The 21,834-nt window shown below is 43.3% G+C and overlaps 1 protein-coding gene across 2 annotated transcripts in view; it reads right to left on the bottom strand.

The window, feature by feature from the left end:
• Positions 1-21,834, bottom strand: part of UNC5C (unc-5 netrin receptor C) — a 424,416-nt gene that overhangs the window by 50,324 nt on the left and 352,258 nt on the right. The window contains exons 8-11 of one of the 2 annotated variants that reach the window (XM_006111943.4): positions 17,244-17,300; positions 15,342-15,533; positions 14,106-14,450; positions 8,012-8,099 (exon numbers count right to left, since the gene is read on the bottom strand). In XM_006111943.4, the coding sequence (XP_006112005.1) occupies positions 8,012-8,099; positions 14,106-14,450; positions 15,342-15,533; positions 17,244-17,300 (682 nt within the window). The remainder of the gene's footprint in view (positions 1-8,011; positions 8,100-14,105; positions 14,451-15,341; positions 15,534-17,243; positions 17,301-21,834) is intronic. The other variant, XM_006111944.4, reaches the window with a different exon arrangement.

A 21,834-nucleotide genomic window follows, 5' to 3' on the forward strand; every position in this document is an offset into this window, starting at 1 on the left:
AAGAGGAGACGGAGGGGGGACAGGATAGAGGTCTCTAAAAGCATGAGTGGGGTGGAGAGGGTGCATCAAGAAAAGTTCTTCATTAGTTCCCATAAAGAAGGACTAGAGGACACCAAAGGAAAGGAATGGGTAGCAGGCTTCAAACTAGTAACAGAAAGTTGTTCTTCACAAAGCAAAGAGTCAACCTGTGGAACTCCTTGCTGCAGGAGGCTGTGAAGGCTACAACTAGAACAGAGTTTAAAGGGAGGTGAGATCAAGTCATGGAGGTTGGGTCCATGGAGTAGTATTATCCAGGGGGTAGGAGTGGTGTCCCTGCCCAAGGTTTCTGGAAGGCTGGAGAGGGATGGCATGAGACAAATGGCTTGGTCACTGTCTTCGTTCCATCCCCTCCAGGGTTCCTAGGGTTGGCTGCTGTCGGCAGACAGGCTTCTGGGCTAGATGAACCTTAGGTCTGACCCAGGACGGCCATTGTAAGCTCAGGGCTCAGGGTCGGGGGTCTCAGTGGACCCCCTTGATTCTCTTGCACACCTGCTCCTGGGTGGCCAGGCTGGCAGCTCTCCTGCCCTAGTCGGCCACTTTCCTGTGCCTAGTGCGGAGATCGTGGACGATGTCCACGATCTCCGCACTAGCCCAGGTGGGTGCCCGCCTCTTGCGGTCCCGGGCAAGCTCCCGGGAGCCGCCAGCCTGGTCTCGGGAAGAGGGGGAGCGCTGGGGGACATCAGGTGGGTGGCTCGATCCATGCCAGGTGCAGGGTCTGCTGGCTGGGTGCTGGCAGGCTTGCACCTGGCATGGGCACCGTAGCCAGCTCGTGCCCCTTTAAGGGGTCCGGGGCCGGGAGGGGGGCAGACGAGTTTCCCTGGTGTTGGCCAGAGTGGCCACCAGGGAAAGCTGGGGAGGGCTAGCCTCTCACTAGTTCGAATTAAGGGGCTACACACCCCTTAATTCGAACTAGCTAGTTCGAACTAGGCTTAATCCTCGTAAAATGAGGTTTTCCTAGTTTGAACTAAGTGCTCCGCTAGTTCGAATTAAGTTCAAACTAGCGGAGCACTAGTGTAGCGCCTATGAAAGTTAGTTCGAACTAACATCCGTTAGTTCGAACTAACTCTGTAGTGTAGACATACCCTGAGGGAGTCAAAGTCTGCTTTTCTGAAGTCCAAGGTGTGTATTTTGCTACTCTCTTTTCTTCCTTTGGTCAGGATCCTGAAATCTACAATCTCATGATCACTGCTTCCCAGGTTGTCACCCACCTCTACTTCCCCTACTAGTTCCTCCCTGTTTGTGAGCAGCAGGTCAAGCTGTGCATGGCCCTTGGTCAGTTCCTTCAGCACTTGTACTAAGAAGTTATCCCCAACATTCTCCAAAAACTTCCTGGATTGTTTGTGTACTGCTGTATTGGTCTCCCAAACAGAAGTCATGATGATTAAAGTCGCCCATGAGAACCAGGGCCTGCAATCTGGAAGCTTCTCTTAGTTGTCACAGAAAGCCTTCTCTACCTCATCCACCTGATCCGGTGGTCTATAGCAGACACCAACCACAACATCACCCCTGTTGCTTCCACCTCTAAACTTAACCCATAAACTCTCAACAGTCTTTTATCCCTCTAAATATTGGAGTTCTGAGCAATCATACTGCTCTCTTACATACAATGCAACAACTCCTCCTCCTTTTCTCCCCCACCTGTTCTTCCTGAACAGTTTGAAGAACTGTCATGGAAGGGTATAGTCATGCGAATCATCCCACCAAGTCTCCATTATTTCAATGAAATCATAGCTTTTCGACTGGGCCAGGGCTTCTAATTCTTCCTGTTTGTTTCCCAGGCTTCTCACATTTGTATACAAACACTTTAGATAATCAGTTGATCGGCCTACCTTCTCCATCCAAATCAGGGGTCCTCCTTTTTTGCTCGTTCCTCCTTGTGATTCTTCCCAGTGTCCGACTTCCTCAGTTACCTCAGGGCTTTGGCCACCGACCCCCAAAATACCTAGTTTAAAGCCCTGCTCACTACGTTTATCAGCCTGCCCACGAAGATGCTCTTTCCTTTCTTGGTTAGGTGGATCCCATCTCTTTCCAACAATCCTTGTGCATGGAAAAGAGTCCCATGGTCGAAGAAACCAAAGCCATCTCTCCGACACCACCTGCGCAACAACACATTTACTTCCTCAATTCGACAATCCCTACCCAGATCTTCTCCTTCAACTGGAGGGATGGATGAGAACACCATTTGTGCTTCAAATTCCTTGATCCTTCTTTCGAGCACTATATAATCTTCTGTGGCCCGCTGAAGGTCATTCTTGGCCATATTGTTAGTTCCTACATGGAGAAGCAGGAAGGGGTAGCGATCTGAAGGTTTAATCTCTTTTGGAAGACTCTCGGTCACATCCTGAATGTGAGCTCCTGGTAAGCAGCACACTTCTCGAGATTGCAGGTCTGGACGGCAGATGGAATTCTTACTCCGACTCCTGCAACTCTCATTGTACAAGGAGTAAGGGAAGTCGGTGGAAGGGTACTCTATTTAAAAAACAAGTGCTGTGTAGATGCTCCCAATTTCGAAATAAGCTACACAATTGAGGTAGCTCAATTTGCATAGCTTATTTCGAGGTAAGCCCTGTAGTGTAGACACTCCCCAGGGATTTATACCAGGGGTGAGGAACCTCAGGGGAGGGTTGATTGGATCTGGCAACTGAGTCTCAGAGCTCCCCCAGCATTGTGGAGCCAGTGCTGGAATGCCACTGCAGGGCTGAGGCACACAAAATCTAGTAGGCTGGGTTCCCCTATGCTCTGGTGTGTGAGGGGAATATGGGTAGTGTCTTTTTCCTTCTCAGTTGGGGGCCATGTCAGTGAAGGTTTTTTGTTCTTTTCCCTCTCACTTGTGTGCCGCCCCCAACTGATTTTTCTGTGGTCAGTGCCCCCCAACCCTAAAAAGGTTCCCCACCCCTGAGTTATACAATTAGACACAGATTTTTCAAGTATTTAGGCATTGCTGTGTTCAGTATTGCAACTCCTAATTGATTTAGGGATCTGAAGCTCCTTTTCAGAAGGGATTTAGGCACTTCAGAGTTTTAATCCATCAACTATCAATGGGATTTAAGCTTCAACATGCCCAAATCCCTTTTGAAAATGAGACTTAAGCTATTAAATGAGGTCAGTGTTTCAACACTGAGTGTATAAACACCTTTCAAAATCTAGGCCTAAATGGCTCATGTTAAATGTTGTATACGCTGTTGCTTTTAGAAAGTTTGAAGAGACTGGAGTTCTAAAGAGGTGCTGGAAAATAATCTAAGTGAAATACATATCTGAATTATCTACTGTCACACAATGGTCCCTTTATTAGGCATCCCAGCACCAGCCTGATGTGACATGCTGCACAGGAAGTAGTGAGCCTCCACAGGATTTTCTGCAGTATAGGACTCTGGAAAGGCTGAGTGGATGCCTGGCCATCTCCCTTCCGGAGAAGGTAAGATAATAGCAGATTGGGAACGAATAATCTCTTTATCTGATTATCTGGCGAAATGAGTCTATGCCATGTCCCCCTAGAGTCAACTGACACCTTCAAAAGTACAATGTGCTCTGCTTCCTCCATAGCATATTTGACATCAGTGTTCTCCTCTCTCGCAAAATCTTTCCTGCAATTATAAGATGTCTTCCTTCCATTCATGTCTTCATACACACTGCCGCACATTCACTCTGCTTCTCAGGTGGCACTACTTTAAACATGCTCTCTCTATGCTGGTTTCTACCACCTGCAGGACAACTGCTATCATAAACCAGGTAGAGTGGGTTTATAGCCCTAGAAGGGAAGTAAAAACCAGGACTATGTTGGGTCCCCATGACTAATTGGGAAAAGAGACAATGATTCCTTCCAAATGAAGAAGTAGCAGTAGAAGTAATTTCTGGGTGATTCATTTGAACACACCGCTGCCTCCGAGAAGGAAGTAAAACAGTAGAGAAGGGTGGAGAAATGTAATGTAGGCCACAATCTTAGACACGTCGTTCCAATGAAGGCACAGGGAAATTTCTTTGGGTTTCCCTTTACAAAAGAGGGACACTTTTTCACTACAGGTTGCGAGTCTTTTTAAAAATATAGCACAAACTAACATGAAAATAACCATTAGGGAATGTGAATATAGACACAGCCATTTTTGTAATTAGTTACTTTCAAAGCAGAAGGCATGAATAATGTAAGTACGAAGGCTTTTTTATTTAATCTTTCTTTGAAAAGATTATTTTTAGCATAGGTAAAGGATTAGCATGCCAGAGAGCAGTGCACAGTATTTTATGATGTACAAACAGCTGTGACTAAGTGCACAACACAAACTATCAAAGGTCTAAGCTAAAAACTGGATTTAGCTATAAGGAGAAAGAAGGATAGCACTGTGCAATGATCACTTACCTATACATTTGTCATTGAGTCTCTGTGCACATTATTCCAGACTAAAGAGTAGGATTTCTCTATGCTATTCAGTAGGTTTGCTCCAACTGCTACTAGTATACCTTGGCCTTTTAGATCTCCTTTCAGCAACATTGAGCGCTGGACTGCGAAATGGACCACATGCCCAGGCAGGGAAGTGAGGAGTAAGGCCCATTTTTGTATGAGGATGTCAGTTACTTAGTCCCTGTGTCTGGGAGTCAAGGAGAAAGCAGGACTACTTGCATATTCCCTTCCTTGAGCAGGGGAAGAGAGAGGTGGAGAAGAGGTAGAGCTTTGGCTCCATTCCCTATTCACTCTCTGGAGTAGCTGTGCCAGCGCATGGTTAGATAACATTGTCCTTGGAGAAAGGAGGGGTAGGTAATTCAATGTGTCTTTCAGAATCACCATGCTGAATCACTTTTCCTGGGGCAGGGTAGCCTATGTCTCACCCCAGACTCTGAAGTTGTGCCTAAGCTAATAATCTAACCATAAGTAACTTGTCCTAGATTACAGAGTAGGTTAGGTGAAGACAAGACAAAATCTGACTGGAAGTTCTCATTCTCAGCCCTCTGATAGAGCCACTCGGTGTTGTGGGCAAAACTGTCAAAAATACCTAGGAGCCACATTTACAAAACTATTTAGACATCTAAAAGATGCAGAGAGGAGCCCAGAGGGATTTTAAACAGTGCCTATGAAGGCACACTGCACATGGATAGGTTCTTTTGAAAAAATCCTACTAGGCAGCTACCTGCATCTTTGGACAGCTATATACCTTTTAAATCTATTCTTAGGTGAACTTGGGCACCTATAAAGCTAAGGCCAAGTCTACAATAGTCAGCTTAAGGTATACAACTCCAGCAACATAGAATTCTCTTTAAAAATGAGTCTGCCTCCTTTAATCTCTAAGGTGCTTCTGAAAAAATTAGCTTACCTCAGACTCTGTCTCCATTTTGAAGCATACTTTAGTAAGTTAAATAACAAGTTCTTTTTATTTTTCCATAGTAAAATGGGCTTTTATTTCATAAAATGATAACTTGCTGGAAATTTGATAGGTACAATAATAATTAATTATTTGAACAGGCCATGAGAGGCCTGCATAATAATCTTGACTTAACTCTCAGCATGTCCTCCTCAGCTTTACATCTGCTTTTCAGAGGCTTCTGTCAAGCCTCCAAATGAGCTAGGAGCCATGGAGGGACAGCATCTCTTTCAGTGCTGCCCCTTTCCCCGCTTTAGAGTAGGTCTTCTGAGGAAGAAGACGGGGCATGGGACTGGTAAGGGGTGTATGAGACTCAGTCAGAAAGTGGCAGTTAATTCTAGAGAGGTGATAGTTGACAAGATAGCTTGAACCTGAAGAGTAACATAGGCACACCAGGTTATCAAGCTTGTCTGCTAATTGTGATATGGAATTATAGAACTGGAAGGAACCTCGTGAAGTCATTTAGTCCAGTCCTCTGCACTCATGGTAGGACAAAGTATTATCTAGAGAGTGACCATACCTGACAGGTGTTGGTCTAACTTGCTCTTAAAAATCTCTGATAATGGAGATCCACAATCTTACTGGGCAATTTTTTCATCCTTACCCATCCTGATAGCTAGGAAATATTTCCTAATGATGCATTTTAAGCCTATTAATGCATTTCCTTGATGCATTCTAAGCCCATTGCATCTTGTCCTATTATCAGAGGGTAAGAAGAACATTTTTTCCCCTCCTCCTTGCTATAAACCAGGGGTGGGGGACCTTTTTTAGGTTAGAAGCCACCGGCTTACAGAAAAATCAATCGGGGGCCTCACACAAGTCAGAAGAAAAAAAATCATGGCCCCTGACATTCTCCACATTCCCCTCTCACACCAAAGCCTTGGAAGGCCCAGGCTAGTAGATTTTGTGAGCTTCAGCCCTGCAGGGAGATGGCAGTGGGATAGGAATAACAGCACGGGCTCCTGATGCTGGGGGGAGGAGAGCCCTGAGCCTTAGGACTAGATCCAGGCAAACAGGGGGCTGCATCCGGCCCCTGGGTCTGAAGTTCTCCACCTCTGCTATAAACTTCTATGTACTTGAAAATGGTTATGTCCCTTCTCAGTCATCTCTTTTTCAGATTAAACAAACCTATTTTTTTCAGTCTCCCCTCTTAGGTCATGTTTTCTAGACCTTCAGTCATTTTTGTTGCTCTCTGGACCTCCTCCAATTTGTTCACATCTTTCCTGAAATGTGGCACCCAGAACTGGACACAATACTCCCAGTTAAGGCCTAATTAGTGCAGAGTAAAGCATAAGAATTACTTCTCATGTCTACCTTACAACACTCCCAATACATCCCAGAATGATGTTTACTTTTTTTGTAACAGTGTTACTCAGTTGACTTATATGTAGTTTGTGGGCCATTATGAATTAAATTCTTTTCCATAATTCTCCTTCCTACAGAGTCATTTTCCTTCCTAAGTGGAGCACTTTGCATTTGTTTGTTCTTATTGAATTTCATCCTATTTACTTCATTCAGATAATTTCTTCAGTTTGTCTAGATCATTTTGAATTTTAATTCGATCCTCCAAAGCACTTGAAATGTCTCCCAACTTGGTATCATCAACAAACTTTTTAAGTGTACTCTCTATGCAATTATCTAAATCACCGACGAAGATTCTGAACACAACTGTACCCAGAACTGATCCCTGTGGGACCACACTAACTATGCCCTTCCAGAACGACCGTGAATCATTGTTATCAGTTTTCCAATGACTTTTGCATTCATCTTATAGTAGCTCTATCTTGGTTGCATTTCCCTACTTAGTTTATAAGAAGGTTACATGAGATAGTATAAATGAAGGCCTTACTAATATGAAGATATGCCACGTTACCACTTCTCCCCATCCACAAGGCTTGTTACCGTGGGAGAGAAAATTATCAGGTTGGTTTGGCACAATTTATTTCTGACAAATCCATGCTGACTGTTACTTATCACCTTATTATCTTTTAGATGCTTGTAAAATGATTATTCAGGTATTTGCTCCATGTCACAGAAGTTTAGCTGACTGGCCTGTAATTCCCTGGGTTGTCCTTATTTCTCTTTGTAGAGATTGGTACTATATGTGTCCTTTTCCAGTCTCCTGGAATCTCTCCCATCTTCCATGACCTTTCAAAAATAATTGCTAATGGCTAAGATATCTTCTCAGTCAGCTCCTTGAGAATTCTAAAAGTGTAGATAGCTTCACCCATGGAGAAGGGGTAACATGGAAGTACAGTGACCCCAAGCTTGAAAACTGTGCTTTAGTCCCTCTTTATGCCCTCTAATGGGCTTAGGAAGCAATGTACAGGCTACAGTAGCCCAATGATGGCTACTGCATTATCCTCACTTCTAACTTGGATTCAGCTTCCTCTAAATTTGAAAGCTTTTTGCAGAAGTTATAAAAAGAAAATATCAAGAGCTGGTTCTGTGGCCAAGTTATCCTCAGCTCTCAGCTGAGTCTACTTTAAAACCAATATGCAGCCTCAACACAATTGGCTTTGCATAAATATCCGCTGATCAGAGATTTTAGTTAGTACATTTTCTCCTCGCCCCTTCTCTATAATTAGTACTCAGGCAAATGCACTGTAAATAGAGTCTTTTACCTCATGTTCTCCTTCCTGTGAACTGTCAAATACATTTCATAGACTCTTCCCTGGGGAACGGCCCCTGCAGGGATCAGCAAACTTACTCCTGCAAAACAGAAGAGACAAATAAAAGGTAATGAAGAAAGAAAGGCAACCATGCCTCTGATGAAGAATGACAGGAGATTTGAAGACATAGCCCTAAACACCAGATTCCCAATCAACCCCCAAGAAAAATGGTAATATTTACTGTCGCCCTGGCTTCTGCATCTCTCAGTTGATTGGATACTAGTGCCTCCCATGTATTTGTTTTGAACTACTGGAGTGTAGAACTGGACTTTTTCCTCGCCCTTTTTTATTTAAGGAACAAACAGATGGTTACTCTGTTGCTTACCTTGTAAAACGTGGGGGAAACCAACAACTGTGTCTAAAATTTCAAACAGCTCTAGTGGAACATTTCTCCCCAGGCATTTCTTATTTAGTAAAGAACAACAACAAACAACAACAACTAAAACCAAAGCCAGCAGAATACTTTCCCAGGAAACAGTAGGAGGAGCTGGTCATGTGGTCGGCATCCAATATTTAGATGTTCTTAACTTTTAATTCTACAATAGTTAGGACAAAATGGAGCTACTTGACCTCCCTTATATGCCCATTCAGGAAGAGTGGTCCAGAATTCCAATACCCTGCCTTGGCTAGTCAAGTCCACCCTGCACTGAAAACATGAGTTAATGGTAATTAGTGATGTGTTTGATTACAGTGCATTGTGCCTACATGATGGCAGATTTCATAAATGTTGAATTTGGTTCCCCTGAAAATGGACAGTTCTTTTTACCATGAGGCACAAATACTCAGTTGTCCCCACAGCTGGGCAATTCTGGACCAATTGCCATTGCTGAACTGGAGCAGGCAGAAATCTATGGTAGGGATTTTAGTTCCTCCTCCATAAAACAGACAGCTGAAGCAAACATATGAACACAATATTCTTAAGGATGTGTGTGTGTGCATGTGAGAGGAGAGAGAAAGCCTGTGTGAGAAAGATAACCTTACAAAAGGATGCTACACTGGACAGTTGTGAGAGAGATATCTTTACAAAAGGATGCTGCACTGGACAAGCTTCACTGTCATATGAATAGTTTGGAATAGTTTGGGCCTGGCTGCATGAAACCACCTCTTTCTCCAGGCAGTGCATCCATAGTTGTGACCCCTGGATGTGTTTGAGATGGATTCACCCATTTTAAAAGGGTACAGCTGTGTCTCAAATACCTTTTGACCTTGGAACTTGTTTCCCTGTGGGTCTGTCATAATCATAGAATCATAGGACTGGAAGGGACCTCGAGAGGTCATCGAGTCCAGGCCCCCGCCCTCAAGGCAGGACCAAGCTCTGTCTACACCATCCCTGACAGATGTCTATCTAACCTGTTCTTAAATATCTCCAGAGAGGGAGATTCCACCACCTCCCTTGGCAATTTATTCCACTATTTGACCACCCTGACAGTTAGGAATTTTTTCCTAATGTCAATCTAAACCTCCCTTGCTGCACTTTAAGCCCATTACTCCTTGTCCTGTCCTCAGAAACCAAGAGGAACAAATTTTCTCCTTCCTCCTTGTGACATCCTTTTAGATATTTGAAAACCGCTATCATGTCCCCCCTTAATCTTCTTTTTTCCAAACTAAACAAGCCCAGTTCATGAACCCTGGCTTCATAGGTCATGTTCTCTAGACCTTTAATCATTCTTGTCGCTCTTCTCTGTACCCTTTCCAATTTCTCCACATCTTTCTTGAAATGTGGCGCCCAGAACTGGACACAGTACTCCAGCTCAGGCCTAACTAGTGCAGAGTAGAGCGGCAGAATGACTTCACGAGTTTTGCTTACAACACACCTGTTGATACAACCTAGAATCATATTTGCTTTTCTTGCAGCAGCATCACACTGTTGACTCATATTCAACTTGTTGTCCACTATGACCCCTAGATCCCTTTCCACCATGCTCCTTCCTAGACAGTCGCTTCCCATCTTGTATGTATGGAACTGATTGTTCCTTCCTAAGTGGAGCACTTTGCATTTCTCTTTATTAAACTTCATCCTGTTTACCTCTGACCATTTCTCTAACTTGCTAAGGTCATTTTGAATTATGTCCCTATCCTCCAAAGAAGTTGCAACCCCACCCAGTTTGGTATCATCTGCAAACTTAATAAGCGTACTCTCTATCCCAATATCTACATCATTGATGAAGATATTGAACAATACGGGTCCCAAAACAGACCCTTGTGGAACTCCACTTGTTATCCCTTTCCAGCAGGATTTAGCACCTTTAACAACAACTCTCTGATTACAGTTATCCAGCCAATTATGCACCCACCTTATTGTGGCCCTATCTAAGTTATATTTGCCTAGTTTATCAATAAGAATATCATGCGAGACCGTACCAAATGCCTTACTAAAGTCTAGGTATATGACATCCACCGCTTCTCCCTTATCCACAAGGCTCGTTATCCTATCAAAGAAAGCTATCAGATTAGTTTGGCATGACTTGTTCTTCACAAACCCATGCTGGCTATTCCCTATTACTTTATTACCTTCCAAGTGTTTGCATATGATTTCCTTAATTACCTGCTCCATTATCTTCCCTGGGACAGACGTTAAACTGACTGGTCTGTAGTTTCCTGGGTTGTTCTTATTCCCCTTTTTATAGATTGGCACAATATTTGCCCTTTTCCAGTCTTCTGGAATCTCCCCCGTCTTCCATGATTTTTCATATACATTAAGCTTCTGAGCATGCTGCCTCACCCATGTATTTCCTCAGATGTCCAGGGAGGGATTCTAAGGCAGATGAGGGACTTTTGACTGCTGTTAATTGGTAGATAAATATTATTGGATGCTGAACAGACAGCCCAATGTATTGGGTTATAGATGGTTTAGTTTGTTTTAATTATTTTTAAAGTGCCCCTATGGAAATGCACTTTTTCACGTATAAACTGAAGTTAATATTGCAAATTAAATTGTGTATGAGTAACAGGCTTAGTAGAACATGTGGAAAGCATGGTGGAAAGTAACCAGAGAATGAACTGAACCTCTTACTAGAAGACTCTACAACACTACAGAGTAGATTTTGAACAGAGATCAGCAAACCACAATCAGGCCAGATTTCATTTCATTTCATTTCATTTCATTTTCATTTTCATTTTCATTCCCTTTCCCTTTCCCTTTAAGAAAAGCTCAGCTCCCATTTAGACCACTAAAGGAAAGAGATTGGATTTTCAAAAGTATTCAGCATCCACTAATGGCCTTTGGGTATGTCTACACTACAGCGTTATTTCGAAATAGCTTATTTCGAAATAACACGTCTACACACAAAATGCATTTCAAAATAACATTGTGCTATTTTAAAATAGCACTTTCACACTGAGTGGACTCTGAATCGCATTTAAGGCTGGACGGAACCAGTTCTGGCAGGGCACCAGGTCAGGACTTACTGTGTGGGGCTGACTGAGGTCTGTGCTTAAAGGTCCCCCCGACCCCGGACAGCCAGTGCTCAGGTTTCCCTGCTTGCTTGTCTACCTCGATGAGGGACAGCAAAGCATTTTTGTCTCAGTGTGCTCTGGTTGCCCTCACATGGGACATCACAGCACTTTGCAACATGGAGCCAGAGCTGTCCCTGGGCGCTCTTGTGCTTCTCTTGGATGCATTGCTGTGAGCCTGGCTGCACTTGCTGCAGGTTGCCATCTGGGACGTCCATCAGGGGACTGTCAGTATCCAGGAGGCCCTGCAGGAGAGCTTTCACCCTGAGGAGCACTAACAGTCTCCCTGTGTGCCCCACTGGGGGCTTGTGCCTCATTCCTCCCTCACATCCTTCCACATACCCCTCCCTAACCCCCCTTCCTGATGTCAAATAAAATACAAATAATTTCATGAACACAAACTCTCTTTATTTAACAAAAAGGGGGGGGGAGGGAAACTCTGGTGAGATTGGCAGGAAAGGAGGAGGAGAGGAGGCAGGAGAGGTGAAGAGAGAGGGTGGAAGAGGGGACAGGGAAACCTGGGAGGAGGGAGCTGGAAGGGGGAAACAAGGGGAGGAGAAGCTCAGGGCTCAGGGTCTCGCTGAACCAACTTGATTTTCATGCAAACCTGCTCCTGGGTTTGCATGTGGCTTTTGGTGGCCAGGCTGGCAGCTATCTTGTCATAGACGGCTGAATTCCTCCATCTAGCGCAGAGATCATGGACGCTGGGGGCATCCCCCCAAACCTGAATAAGGTCCATGATCTCCACCGTGGACCAGGAAGGTGCCTGCTGCCAGTGGCTTGCTGGCTCATGTTTTGGGGCCACTGGGTCAGGGGCAGTGATTGCTGGCTCTGGGCTGGCAGGCTTGGAGCTGGCACAGGCACTGTGGCCAGAGTCTACCCCTTTAAGAGTTCTGGGGAGGGAGAGGAGTGTTCTTGGTTGAGGCTGGAGTGGCCACCAGGGCATCCTGGGAAGGCTGGAGGCCTCCTATTTCGAAATAAGTGTCTACACAGCACTTATTTCAAAATAGCTACTGTATTTTCCGGCGTATAACGCGACTGGGCGTATAAGACGACCCCCTAATTTTCTAGTTAAAAGATAGCTTTTCATTTTATACTCGCCGTATAAGACTAGCCCCCCTTAAGAGGCCAACCGGCAGCGCCCCTGCGCCCCTCCACCTCCCCGGCTTTGCTCCCGGTGCCCCTGGTCTGCTGGAGACCAGAGGCACTGGGAGCAAAGCCGCAGCAGCGGCGGGGTCCCGCGCCTCTGAGGCTTTGCCAGAGGCTTTGCTCCGTGTCTTCCTGGTCTGCAGACCAGGGAGACACGGAGCAGCTTTTCTCGCCCCGGAGTACACGGGCGGAGGGACTGCGAGGTCCCGCAGTCTGTGTCCTCCGGGGTGAGAAAAGCCCCCGTTCGTACCTGCAAGTCGGGGACTGCCTGTATACCCGGCGTATAAGACGACCCCCGATTTTTGGGGGATGTTTTTTAGCATAAAAAGTCGTCTTATACGCCGGAAAAAACGGTATTCTAAATTTGGCATTATTCCTCGTTGAATGAGGTTTACCAAATTCGAAATAAGCGTTCCGCTATTTTGAATTAATTTCAAAATAGCAGTTTCGCTGTGTAGACGCTAGTAAAGTTATTTTGAAAGAACAGCTGTTACTTTGAAATAACTTTGCTGTGTAGACATACCTTTGAGAAAAATAGGGATCCCCAGGTGGGGTTGTGAAAATCTAACCATTTCATTTGAGGTCTAAATAGGAAAGTAGCTGCATTTTTGTTTGTTTGTTTTCTTTTAAATCTGGTCCTGGTTGCTGGTGCTGAGCACTTGAGAAACTGGTCCTGAATGTAATAAAGATTTGATCTGGACAGCCACCCCAGCCCACTCCTCTCCATAGACAATCACACTGAAAATTTTGGTTAACTGAGATCCTACTATCTTGCTAAATAAAAGCATAGCCATTTTCCAAGCTGTTAACAGAACTTAGGGAGGTTTTTCCATTACTAACTTGTGCAGTTCCTGAATAGCATATAATAAAGAAATATGGAAGAGACACTTAAAGCCCTGGTTTCCTCTGCCATGTAAAATGTGTTAGGCAAGCTATTTAATCACCTGCAGAAAATTAGCATTCTGCTGTCTTCCTTCAGCACTGAACAGTCTGCAGGAAACTGGAACCAGAACAACTGATCTGTTTTCTAATAATTTGTCCTTTTATGTATGATAAGGAGGCTCTCTGGCTTTAAGTTGGTCTTTTGGAGGATGTGTGTGGTTTGTTTCTTTGTTTGGATCTGTATGAAAGGAAAAAGATGCTAACTCCAACTTCAGTCAGGGAAATTCAGAGGTATAATATTGCTGAAAGAAGTGGCTCAGCATCTTCTGATTTATTGTTAAAGAAGGCCAGGACTTTTGGGAAAGGATATGTGTTATAGCCAAGTAAACCTGAATGGGAAAAAATGCCATTTGGGCTAAACATAGAAAAAGTGGATTCCCAGGAGTAACCTTGTTTTTTCTGTCTAAAAGAAGAGATAGATGGCTTTGCTTAAAACCACCAATCAACCACCACTTCTGAAATCTCACTAGGCACTTCTAAAGCCACGTAATGAAGTACTTACCTGAATTGGGAATGATCAGGTGGCCACCAAGGGAGTTGAAGGTGCCAAAAGCAGTGCATGATGGGTCTGTTTGCCGAGCAAGGCTCTGGTTCTTCATGTTCAGGGTCTCATTTTCCAGCAAAGACTGAGTTATCTGTGGTGATAACTTGGACGAGAAGTCAGACAGGTCATCCTGTGGGGTGACTGCACCCGAGGTATTATATACCTTGATCTTCAGGTTAGGAAGTGGATCAAGGATTGGAGAGTTGGTCATTGGGATTTTATCAGAGACATCGTGTAAAGCATAGACAGGACCTCTGTACATGGCTGCAGCAGATGTGAGATCTGGTGGCACTGCCAGGAGATCTGTGTTGGACATGAGAAAGAATAACAGGATATTACACGTTGCCAGATCCCCATCACAGAGAATTTCCTTTTGGGTGAGAATTTGGTGGGCCTTTCTGTTCATGTCCTATTATTGAGGGGACTAATGAGCAAACTTCTAAAGGTCTGATTTTTAAAACTTTCCCACCAATTTTACTTTTTTTCTTGATTTAACTTTAATATACAAAGTATGACATCAAAAGCCAGATGTTTTGGCCCAAAGTGTAGTTTCCAAGAGCCACTCTTAGCTTTACGTTTTCATTTTCTGTATGATGATGTCTGCAAATAATTATGCTATTATTAACTGGTGACAGAAATTCTGACCGTTATATTACATTTTCTATCCACTGAATCTTGTACCTTGTTTGCCCAAAGCAACTTCTTATCTCTCAGTAGTAAGCATCTCCCACACTTGTCTCTATGTAGGCAGACACGGGTTTCAGTAAACATGATTATCAAACAGTAAAATGGGAAATATAATGTGATGGAATTATTTCATTAGAGTATTATTCTAAGACACGGTACAATGAATCCTATTTCTGTTGTAGTTAATGGCATATTTGCTACTGACATTTATATGGACAGGATCCTCATTTCCACACATCTCTGTGTGTGTCTTTCAGTCACACACTCCCATTCTCCTGAAGTTTATACTCCTCTGTTTCATGCTCTAAAGAACAGGTTTCAAAAAATCTCAGTGTAAGCTTTTAGCACTTGGCTATAAAAAAAAAACAAAAACAAATGAGCATAATCTTTTCTTTTTTCTATGAAAAGGCAACTAGCAAATCCAGAAAATATAATTCATACAACCCTGAAACCATTTTCTTACCGCATCTGCCTGAATTAGTCAGATGGTATGAAATGACAACTAACCTTGTCTTGCAGCCTTGATATTAACTGGCTGGAATCCACCATTTAGTGCCGAGGAGTCTATAATATCTGACTCAAAGTCACGGTGGTTCTTCCGGTACACAAACAGTGCCACAATCACTGAAATAGCTAGGCACACAATTACAGCTATCACAATGCCAACGTAGAGAGCTACGTCATCTGAGTCAGGAGCAGCTGGAGGGACAAAAGAATTAAACATTGTTCAATGGTATCTGGTCTCAGGAATGTATAAGAGTATATATCAATATTACTGCTGTTTCCTTCAGACATTTGTCATCTCATTTATAGGTTAATAGAAAATTCATTTCAAGAGCTGTATAACAGGGCTTTCAGTAGAAAAATGATCCTAGATTTTTCTTAGCTATTTTTATGCCTTATATATCTACCTATCTAGTAACTAGGCAGCATAACAAACCATTTATAACTCTAATTATAAAGCAAATATAGCTAAACAAGGTATAACACCATAGCAATTCCCAGGGAAAGGTTGAAGGCTAATTTACTGATACACTGGATAACAGAAGTCATTTTTACTTCACATGTCTTACTTTTTAAAAAGCCACTTTTTGTGGACATGCCTGGCACATCCTGGTAATGTTGTGTACTGAGTTAGAATATTTTTCTAAGTATAATATTCCAAACCATTAGTTTCTTTCCAGAGCACATCCTGCCTCCCCCCACAGTCCATTTGAGTTAAAAATCCTGCAAGACAGAGCAAAACAAATGCTGAGCTCTCATTAGAGGAATGAGACAAATGCTGAAGCAAGCACCATCTACTGAGAGCAGAATTCAACGCAGAGTGTTATTGTAATTTACAAAAAGAAGCCAAATTCACTGTAGCTCTGCTTTGGGAACAAGACCCGTCCATGAGATTTTCACTATCTGTATCATAATCTTTGCACTAGTCCCAGGATAATATCTAGCATCATTTTCTACCAGATATATTTCCAAAAGGTTTGAATATATGATCAAAATTTGATGTGTTGTGTGTGTAGCGAAGTATTCCATTGTTAGATGAAGAATACCGAGAAAAGAACCTGCAAACAATCAAATCTTTCAAATATTCAATTGTTTAATTTGAGCATGTGAAAGCAATTTTGTGTTCTCTGCTTTCCCAAAATGTGAGCCTTTCACTTTTCAGGTGAGATATGGCAATTGTTGAAAGAATCTGATCAAACCCTATAAGCTCTTAGCAATTATTAATTCTTAAAATCTCAATTTTTCAAAGTGCAACCCATTTTTAATTTATCAACAGGTTCTCAGGAAGCTGATCTCTGAGTTCCAGCTTGAAAGATACTATATATCTTCCGTATTCTTTTTAACTAAACGTTTATAATAATTTCATATTTGATAGTTTTCTACACCTTAAATATAAATAGGCATTTCCCTTTGGTTTCTGGCTTTCAAACACTAGATCATCCCCTTTCCTTTATCCACATATGAATGCGGACAGACATTATGCTACATGAACTGATTGCAGTGTTGTTGTAACTGTGCTAAGTGCCAGGAGATGAGAGACACAAGGTGGATGAGGTAATGCCTCCTATCCTACCATTGTCTGTTGGTGGAAGACACAACAAGCTTTCCAGCTTAACAGATGTGAAGTACGAAGAAGAACTCTGCATAGCTGGAAATCTTGTCTCTTCCACCCACAGAAGGCAGTCTAATAAAATATATCAACTCCCTCACTTTATCTTCTCACATGAACCTACTGACAATTGTAACTGCCACTCCCTCCCTCCATTAAACAAGCAGGATGAAACACATGCAGTACATTGTGCCCCTCTTTCCTAATGCACGTATAGCTAGGCTGAACGTAAATCTTGAAACAAGTAAGAGCATCAAATCAGTATCCAGAAACATAAAGTCAAACCTTACACTTACAAGAAAATCCATATTCATTCTGAGTTCTCTGTTCAGTTGAAATAGGATAAATGAAACCTTAAAAAGAAAGAAATTAAACAAAAATGGGAACAAAATCAAATTAATGAGGGGAACAAAAAAAGGAAAGCATGAAAAATGGTTTAATTAAAAAAAAAGGAAAAGAAACCCATGGTACTTTAAAATTCTGATTCAGCACAGAATTATGATTTTGCATCTCCTGTCTGCTCCAGAGCCTCACTAAGAATTAATAAGTAGGCAGATTGAATTTCAGAGCCAAAATCGGTCTCGAGTCACTAACTTTGGAGTGCTTAAAGTCTTTCTTTTATTGAGCATAAACTCTAATGGATCTAATTTATTTCAGACATCAAGCATCATTAGCATATGGAAAGTCTTTTTTCCCTACCCCTGCCATATGCTTTAATTCCCAGGACATTTTCAGAAGGGCTCCAAACAGTTTTTTTATTTAATTATAGCAGCCTGCTGTTGGTCTAAGAGAACTAAAGGAGACTTGTAGTCATTGGTCAGAGGTTAAATACCCATTTGCTGAGCAAACCCCATATAGAACACCCTCTTTTTGGATTTCCTTGGAATTATTTTATCCTGTCTGTAACAGGAATCCAATAGGAATCCCACAGGGTGAAAGCAAATTGAACTGGAAACTGAATGTGTTCTATTTGAAATCATTATAAAATCAATAAAGGACCTGAGGTCAGAAAGTTATTTATTTTAAATCTTTGAAGGCATGGTGTAATATTGATAAAATCATAACATAATCCAGTTTCATTCCAAAGCAGATAAACAGTAACAACATGTCTTTTTTCTTTCTTGATTCTTTTTTCCATCTCCTACAATAGAATTATAGCACTTTTTCTCTTTCCATAGATCTTACTGGTTTTGTGCAATAACCATATGAAGTAGGCATTTATTTCATTCCCTCTTTCCCAATGCAGAGAACAAGTCAGAAGGTCCAAGACTAATCTCATGGAAGTCAGTCAGGTCTGTCTAGGCAAATGACATGCCCCAAGCAACAGAGGGACTCATTGACAGATCCAGACTCCCTTTCCTGTGTTCAGAGTGTGGCACTTTTAAAGCCATACTCTAAAAATACCAAGTGTTTATGAAAGCTAACTACCTGTCACATAACCATGTTGTTAACTGAGATACTAGAGGCAGACAGAGGTATTCTTTATGATAGTAGTGCTTTGCTACAGCACCATGGGACAGCATAATGCTTTATTTCCCAGCACTGATTCCGGGCTTGTGTTTACTTTTTGAAATATTATATTCCTCACTCATTTGTATGATGCCTTGAGGCAGATGTTCCTGTTTGCTTTTAACATACAGCCTTGGTCCTTACTAATAATTGTTTCTCTCTAGTACTCGTGAACTCAAAACACTGGTGTTTAGGACGTGAAAAGTATGCAAGGAGAGAAGAGACACAAGGTGGGTGAGGGTAATATGTTTTACTGGACCAACTTCCGTTAGTGAGAGACACAAGCTTTTGAGCATAGGTGGTCGGTGAAGGTAGGGCTGGGGAAGGCAAGCCCCAAACCCCATCACTTCTACTGTGACCCTACCCCCCACAGGAGCCAAATTGCCTCCCCGCTCGCCTCCCCCCCCCATCAGGGGAAGGGTAGGAGGATGGGTGGGCACATGGACTCCAGCCTCCCTGGTCCTAGAGCATGGGCGGGTCGGGCGGTGCACATCCCCAGCCTTCCCAGCCAGGGAGTACAGGGGAGGGCAGGCAGCGTGTGGCTCCAGCCTCCCCAGCCTTTAGCTCCGCCTAGCCCCGGAGCACCAGGAAGGGAGAAGGGCATGTGCAGCCCCAGCCTCCCCGGTCCTGGAGCACTGGGGAGGGAAGAGGGCACATGGCTCTAGCCTCCCTGACCCAGAGCATGGGAGGGCAGGCATTCAGGGCAGCAACACTGTGCCCCCAAAAGCCTACAGCAGGCCTTCTGGGGGCAGAGTTTGGGTGGAGCCAGGCTGGAGGTTCTTCCCCCACCTAGCACACCGGCTGCCCACGCTTTCGGGCTTACAAAGAGCTCTTCTTAAGGAGAGATGTCAGGTAAGCAACTGCTGAAAGTATGAGGCATTGAAAGCATAGTCAGTTAGTTCATGGTAGGGAAACCATCACTTCATGCTAGCGTTTGCAGCTGCACCAGTGTCACCTTGCAATATGGAAACCTCAGCGATTTGATGGAAACCTGAAGTAATCTTGGTCTATTGTGAGGAGGTGATACAGGACTAAATTTGCTCTCAGTAACACAGGTGTGACATTGCACTGGATTTATTAAACTCAGTGAAAGAAAAATTCAGTCCTAGATATCCTCCCTGCTGTAAACAAAGATGACTTCTGGAATCCAACCTACAAAATGTCCTATAATAGCAAAACTCCCTAAAAGAAAAAAAAGCAGCAGTATAAAGGGGAACTGAAAAGCTATTTTTTGTTTTGTTTTAACATGGCAAGTTTTGAGTTCTAAGTCCAGTGTTCCCTGTGCAATGTTTGATAAAATACAGTAACTGCTACTCAAAGTCTGTGAAAGAGGTGCAGAACTTTCAAGCATCATCTGTGGTTGGGGAAATAAAGCAACCTGAATTCAGGTCTTCATGGGCAAGTAAACACAGAGATGATTTTATATATTCAGTGTCAAATTTATCCTTATGTGATTATACTATAGATTTCTTATTTGTTAAAAAGATTTATTTGCAACTTGTACTTCTATATGTATGCTGCCAGAATTGTCACTGGAGTTGGCACCCGTGCAATCAGCTCTGGTGCCAATTCTGTCCACACATCTATACAAGCGACATCATTACAGGACCTAATCACACAAACCACCACATCAGATTCTCATATAACTGCACATCCACCAGTGTGATCTATGCCATCAAGTGCCAGCAATGCCCCTCTGCCATGTATATTGGCCAAATTAGATGGTCTCTCTGACAAACGATTAATGGACACAAATCAGATATTCAAAAAGGTAACACACAGAAACCTGTTGGAGAACATTTTAACTTGCCCGGGCACTCATTAATGGATCTCAAAGTTTTCAATTTATTACAAGCCAGGTTAAAAAATCAGCTTGAAAGAGAAGCTGCAGAACTTAATTTAATTTACAAGTTTGAAACCTACAATAGAGGTTAAATCAAAGACCTTAACTGGATTACCCACTACATTCTACATCCTAATGACATAAAAAATCAAACACCAGCTACTCTAATTGACCACAGGCAGTCCCCAGGTTACGTACAAGATAGGGACTGTAGGTTTGTTCTTAAGTTGAATCTGTATGTAAGTTGGAACTGGCGTCCAGATTCAGCCGCTGCTGAAACTGACTGCCAGTTCTGACTTACATACAGAATCAACTTAAGAACCCCAGGCGTCCCCAAATCAGCTGCTGCTGAAACTGATCAGCAGCTGATTCCAGGAAGCCCAGGGCAGAGCAACTCTGCCTCGGGCTTCCTGTAGTCAGCGCTGGTCAGTTTCAGCAGAAGCTGACTTGGGGACGCCTGGGGCAGAGCAGCTGGGGTGCTGCTGGGTTGCTCCAGTAGCGCCGCTCCTCGGCGCTACTGGACCAACCCAGCAGCAACCCATCTGCTCTGCCCCAGGCGTCCTGATTCAGCCGCTGCTGAAACTGACCAGCAGTGGCTGAATCAGGACGCCTGGGGCAGAGCAGCTGGAGTGCTGCCGGATTGGTCCAGTAGCGCCCAGAGTGGCGCTGCGGGGCAAACCAGAAGCGCCCCAGCTGCTCTGCCACAGGCGTCTGGAGAAAAGCCTAGTCTGCTGGAGAAAAGCCCAGCAGACCAGGGAGACGCGGAGAAAGCCCCGGAATACACGGGCGGCAGGACCGCGAGGTCCCGCAGTCCGTGTCCTCCGGGGGAGCCCCGTTCGTAACTGCGGATCTGACATAAGTCGGATCCGCGTAAGTCGGGGACTGCCTGTATTCTTTTCCCATTTTTTCTTCTTTCTTTTCCCTCCACATTCCCTCCCTTTCTCTGCTCTTTATTTGAAATTTGGACTCCTTAAACTCCATTCATCTGAAGAAGTAGGTTGTGCCCACAAAAGCTCATGAAACCATCTAAATTTTTTGTTAGTCTCTAAGACGCTACAGGACTATTTGTTATTTTTAAAGGTTTTTTTTAAAACAGTAGAACTTTCATGGAAACACAGCTACATAATAATGGTATCATCTTATTCAGAAGATCTTCTTTTGGGTGAGCATTAAAAGTCCTATCTATTTACTTAGATGGAAAAAAAATAAAGCTTTAGTACTTGCTAGGCCTGCATGAATTTCAAAGCCAACACATCTAAGACAAAGCGGCTGGATTCTATTCCCTCCTGTGCATCAGCTACTGAACTGGTTACTAAATTCCAATTTGCTGCATCTGTGTAAACCCACATTGGCTTGCACAGGTGGCACTGAGGGCATAATTTAGGCCTGAAGAATTTTTATTCCTGTTTATGACATTTATTCCAGGCTTGACTTTCAGATCGCATGCTGCCTTTGCTGAGAAGTCTGCTAACAAAACCCACGAATAACAAAATAACTCAATGAGTTATTTTTTTGTACTTATACATCGAGCATAA

This window comes from Pelodiscus sinensis, chromosome 5 (genome assembly GCF_049634645.1).
Source record: "Pelodiscus sinensis isolate JC-2024 chromosome 5, ASM4963464v1, whole genome shotgun sequence".
NCBI classification, from domain to species: Eukaryota; Metazoa; Chordata; order Testudines; family Trionychidae; genus Pelodiscus; species Pelodiscus sinensis.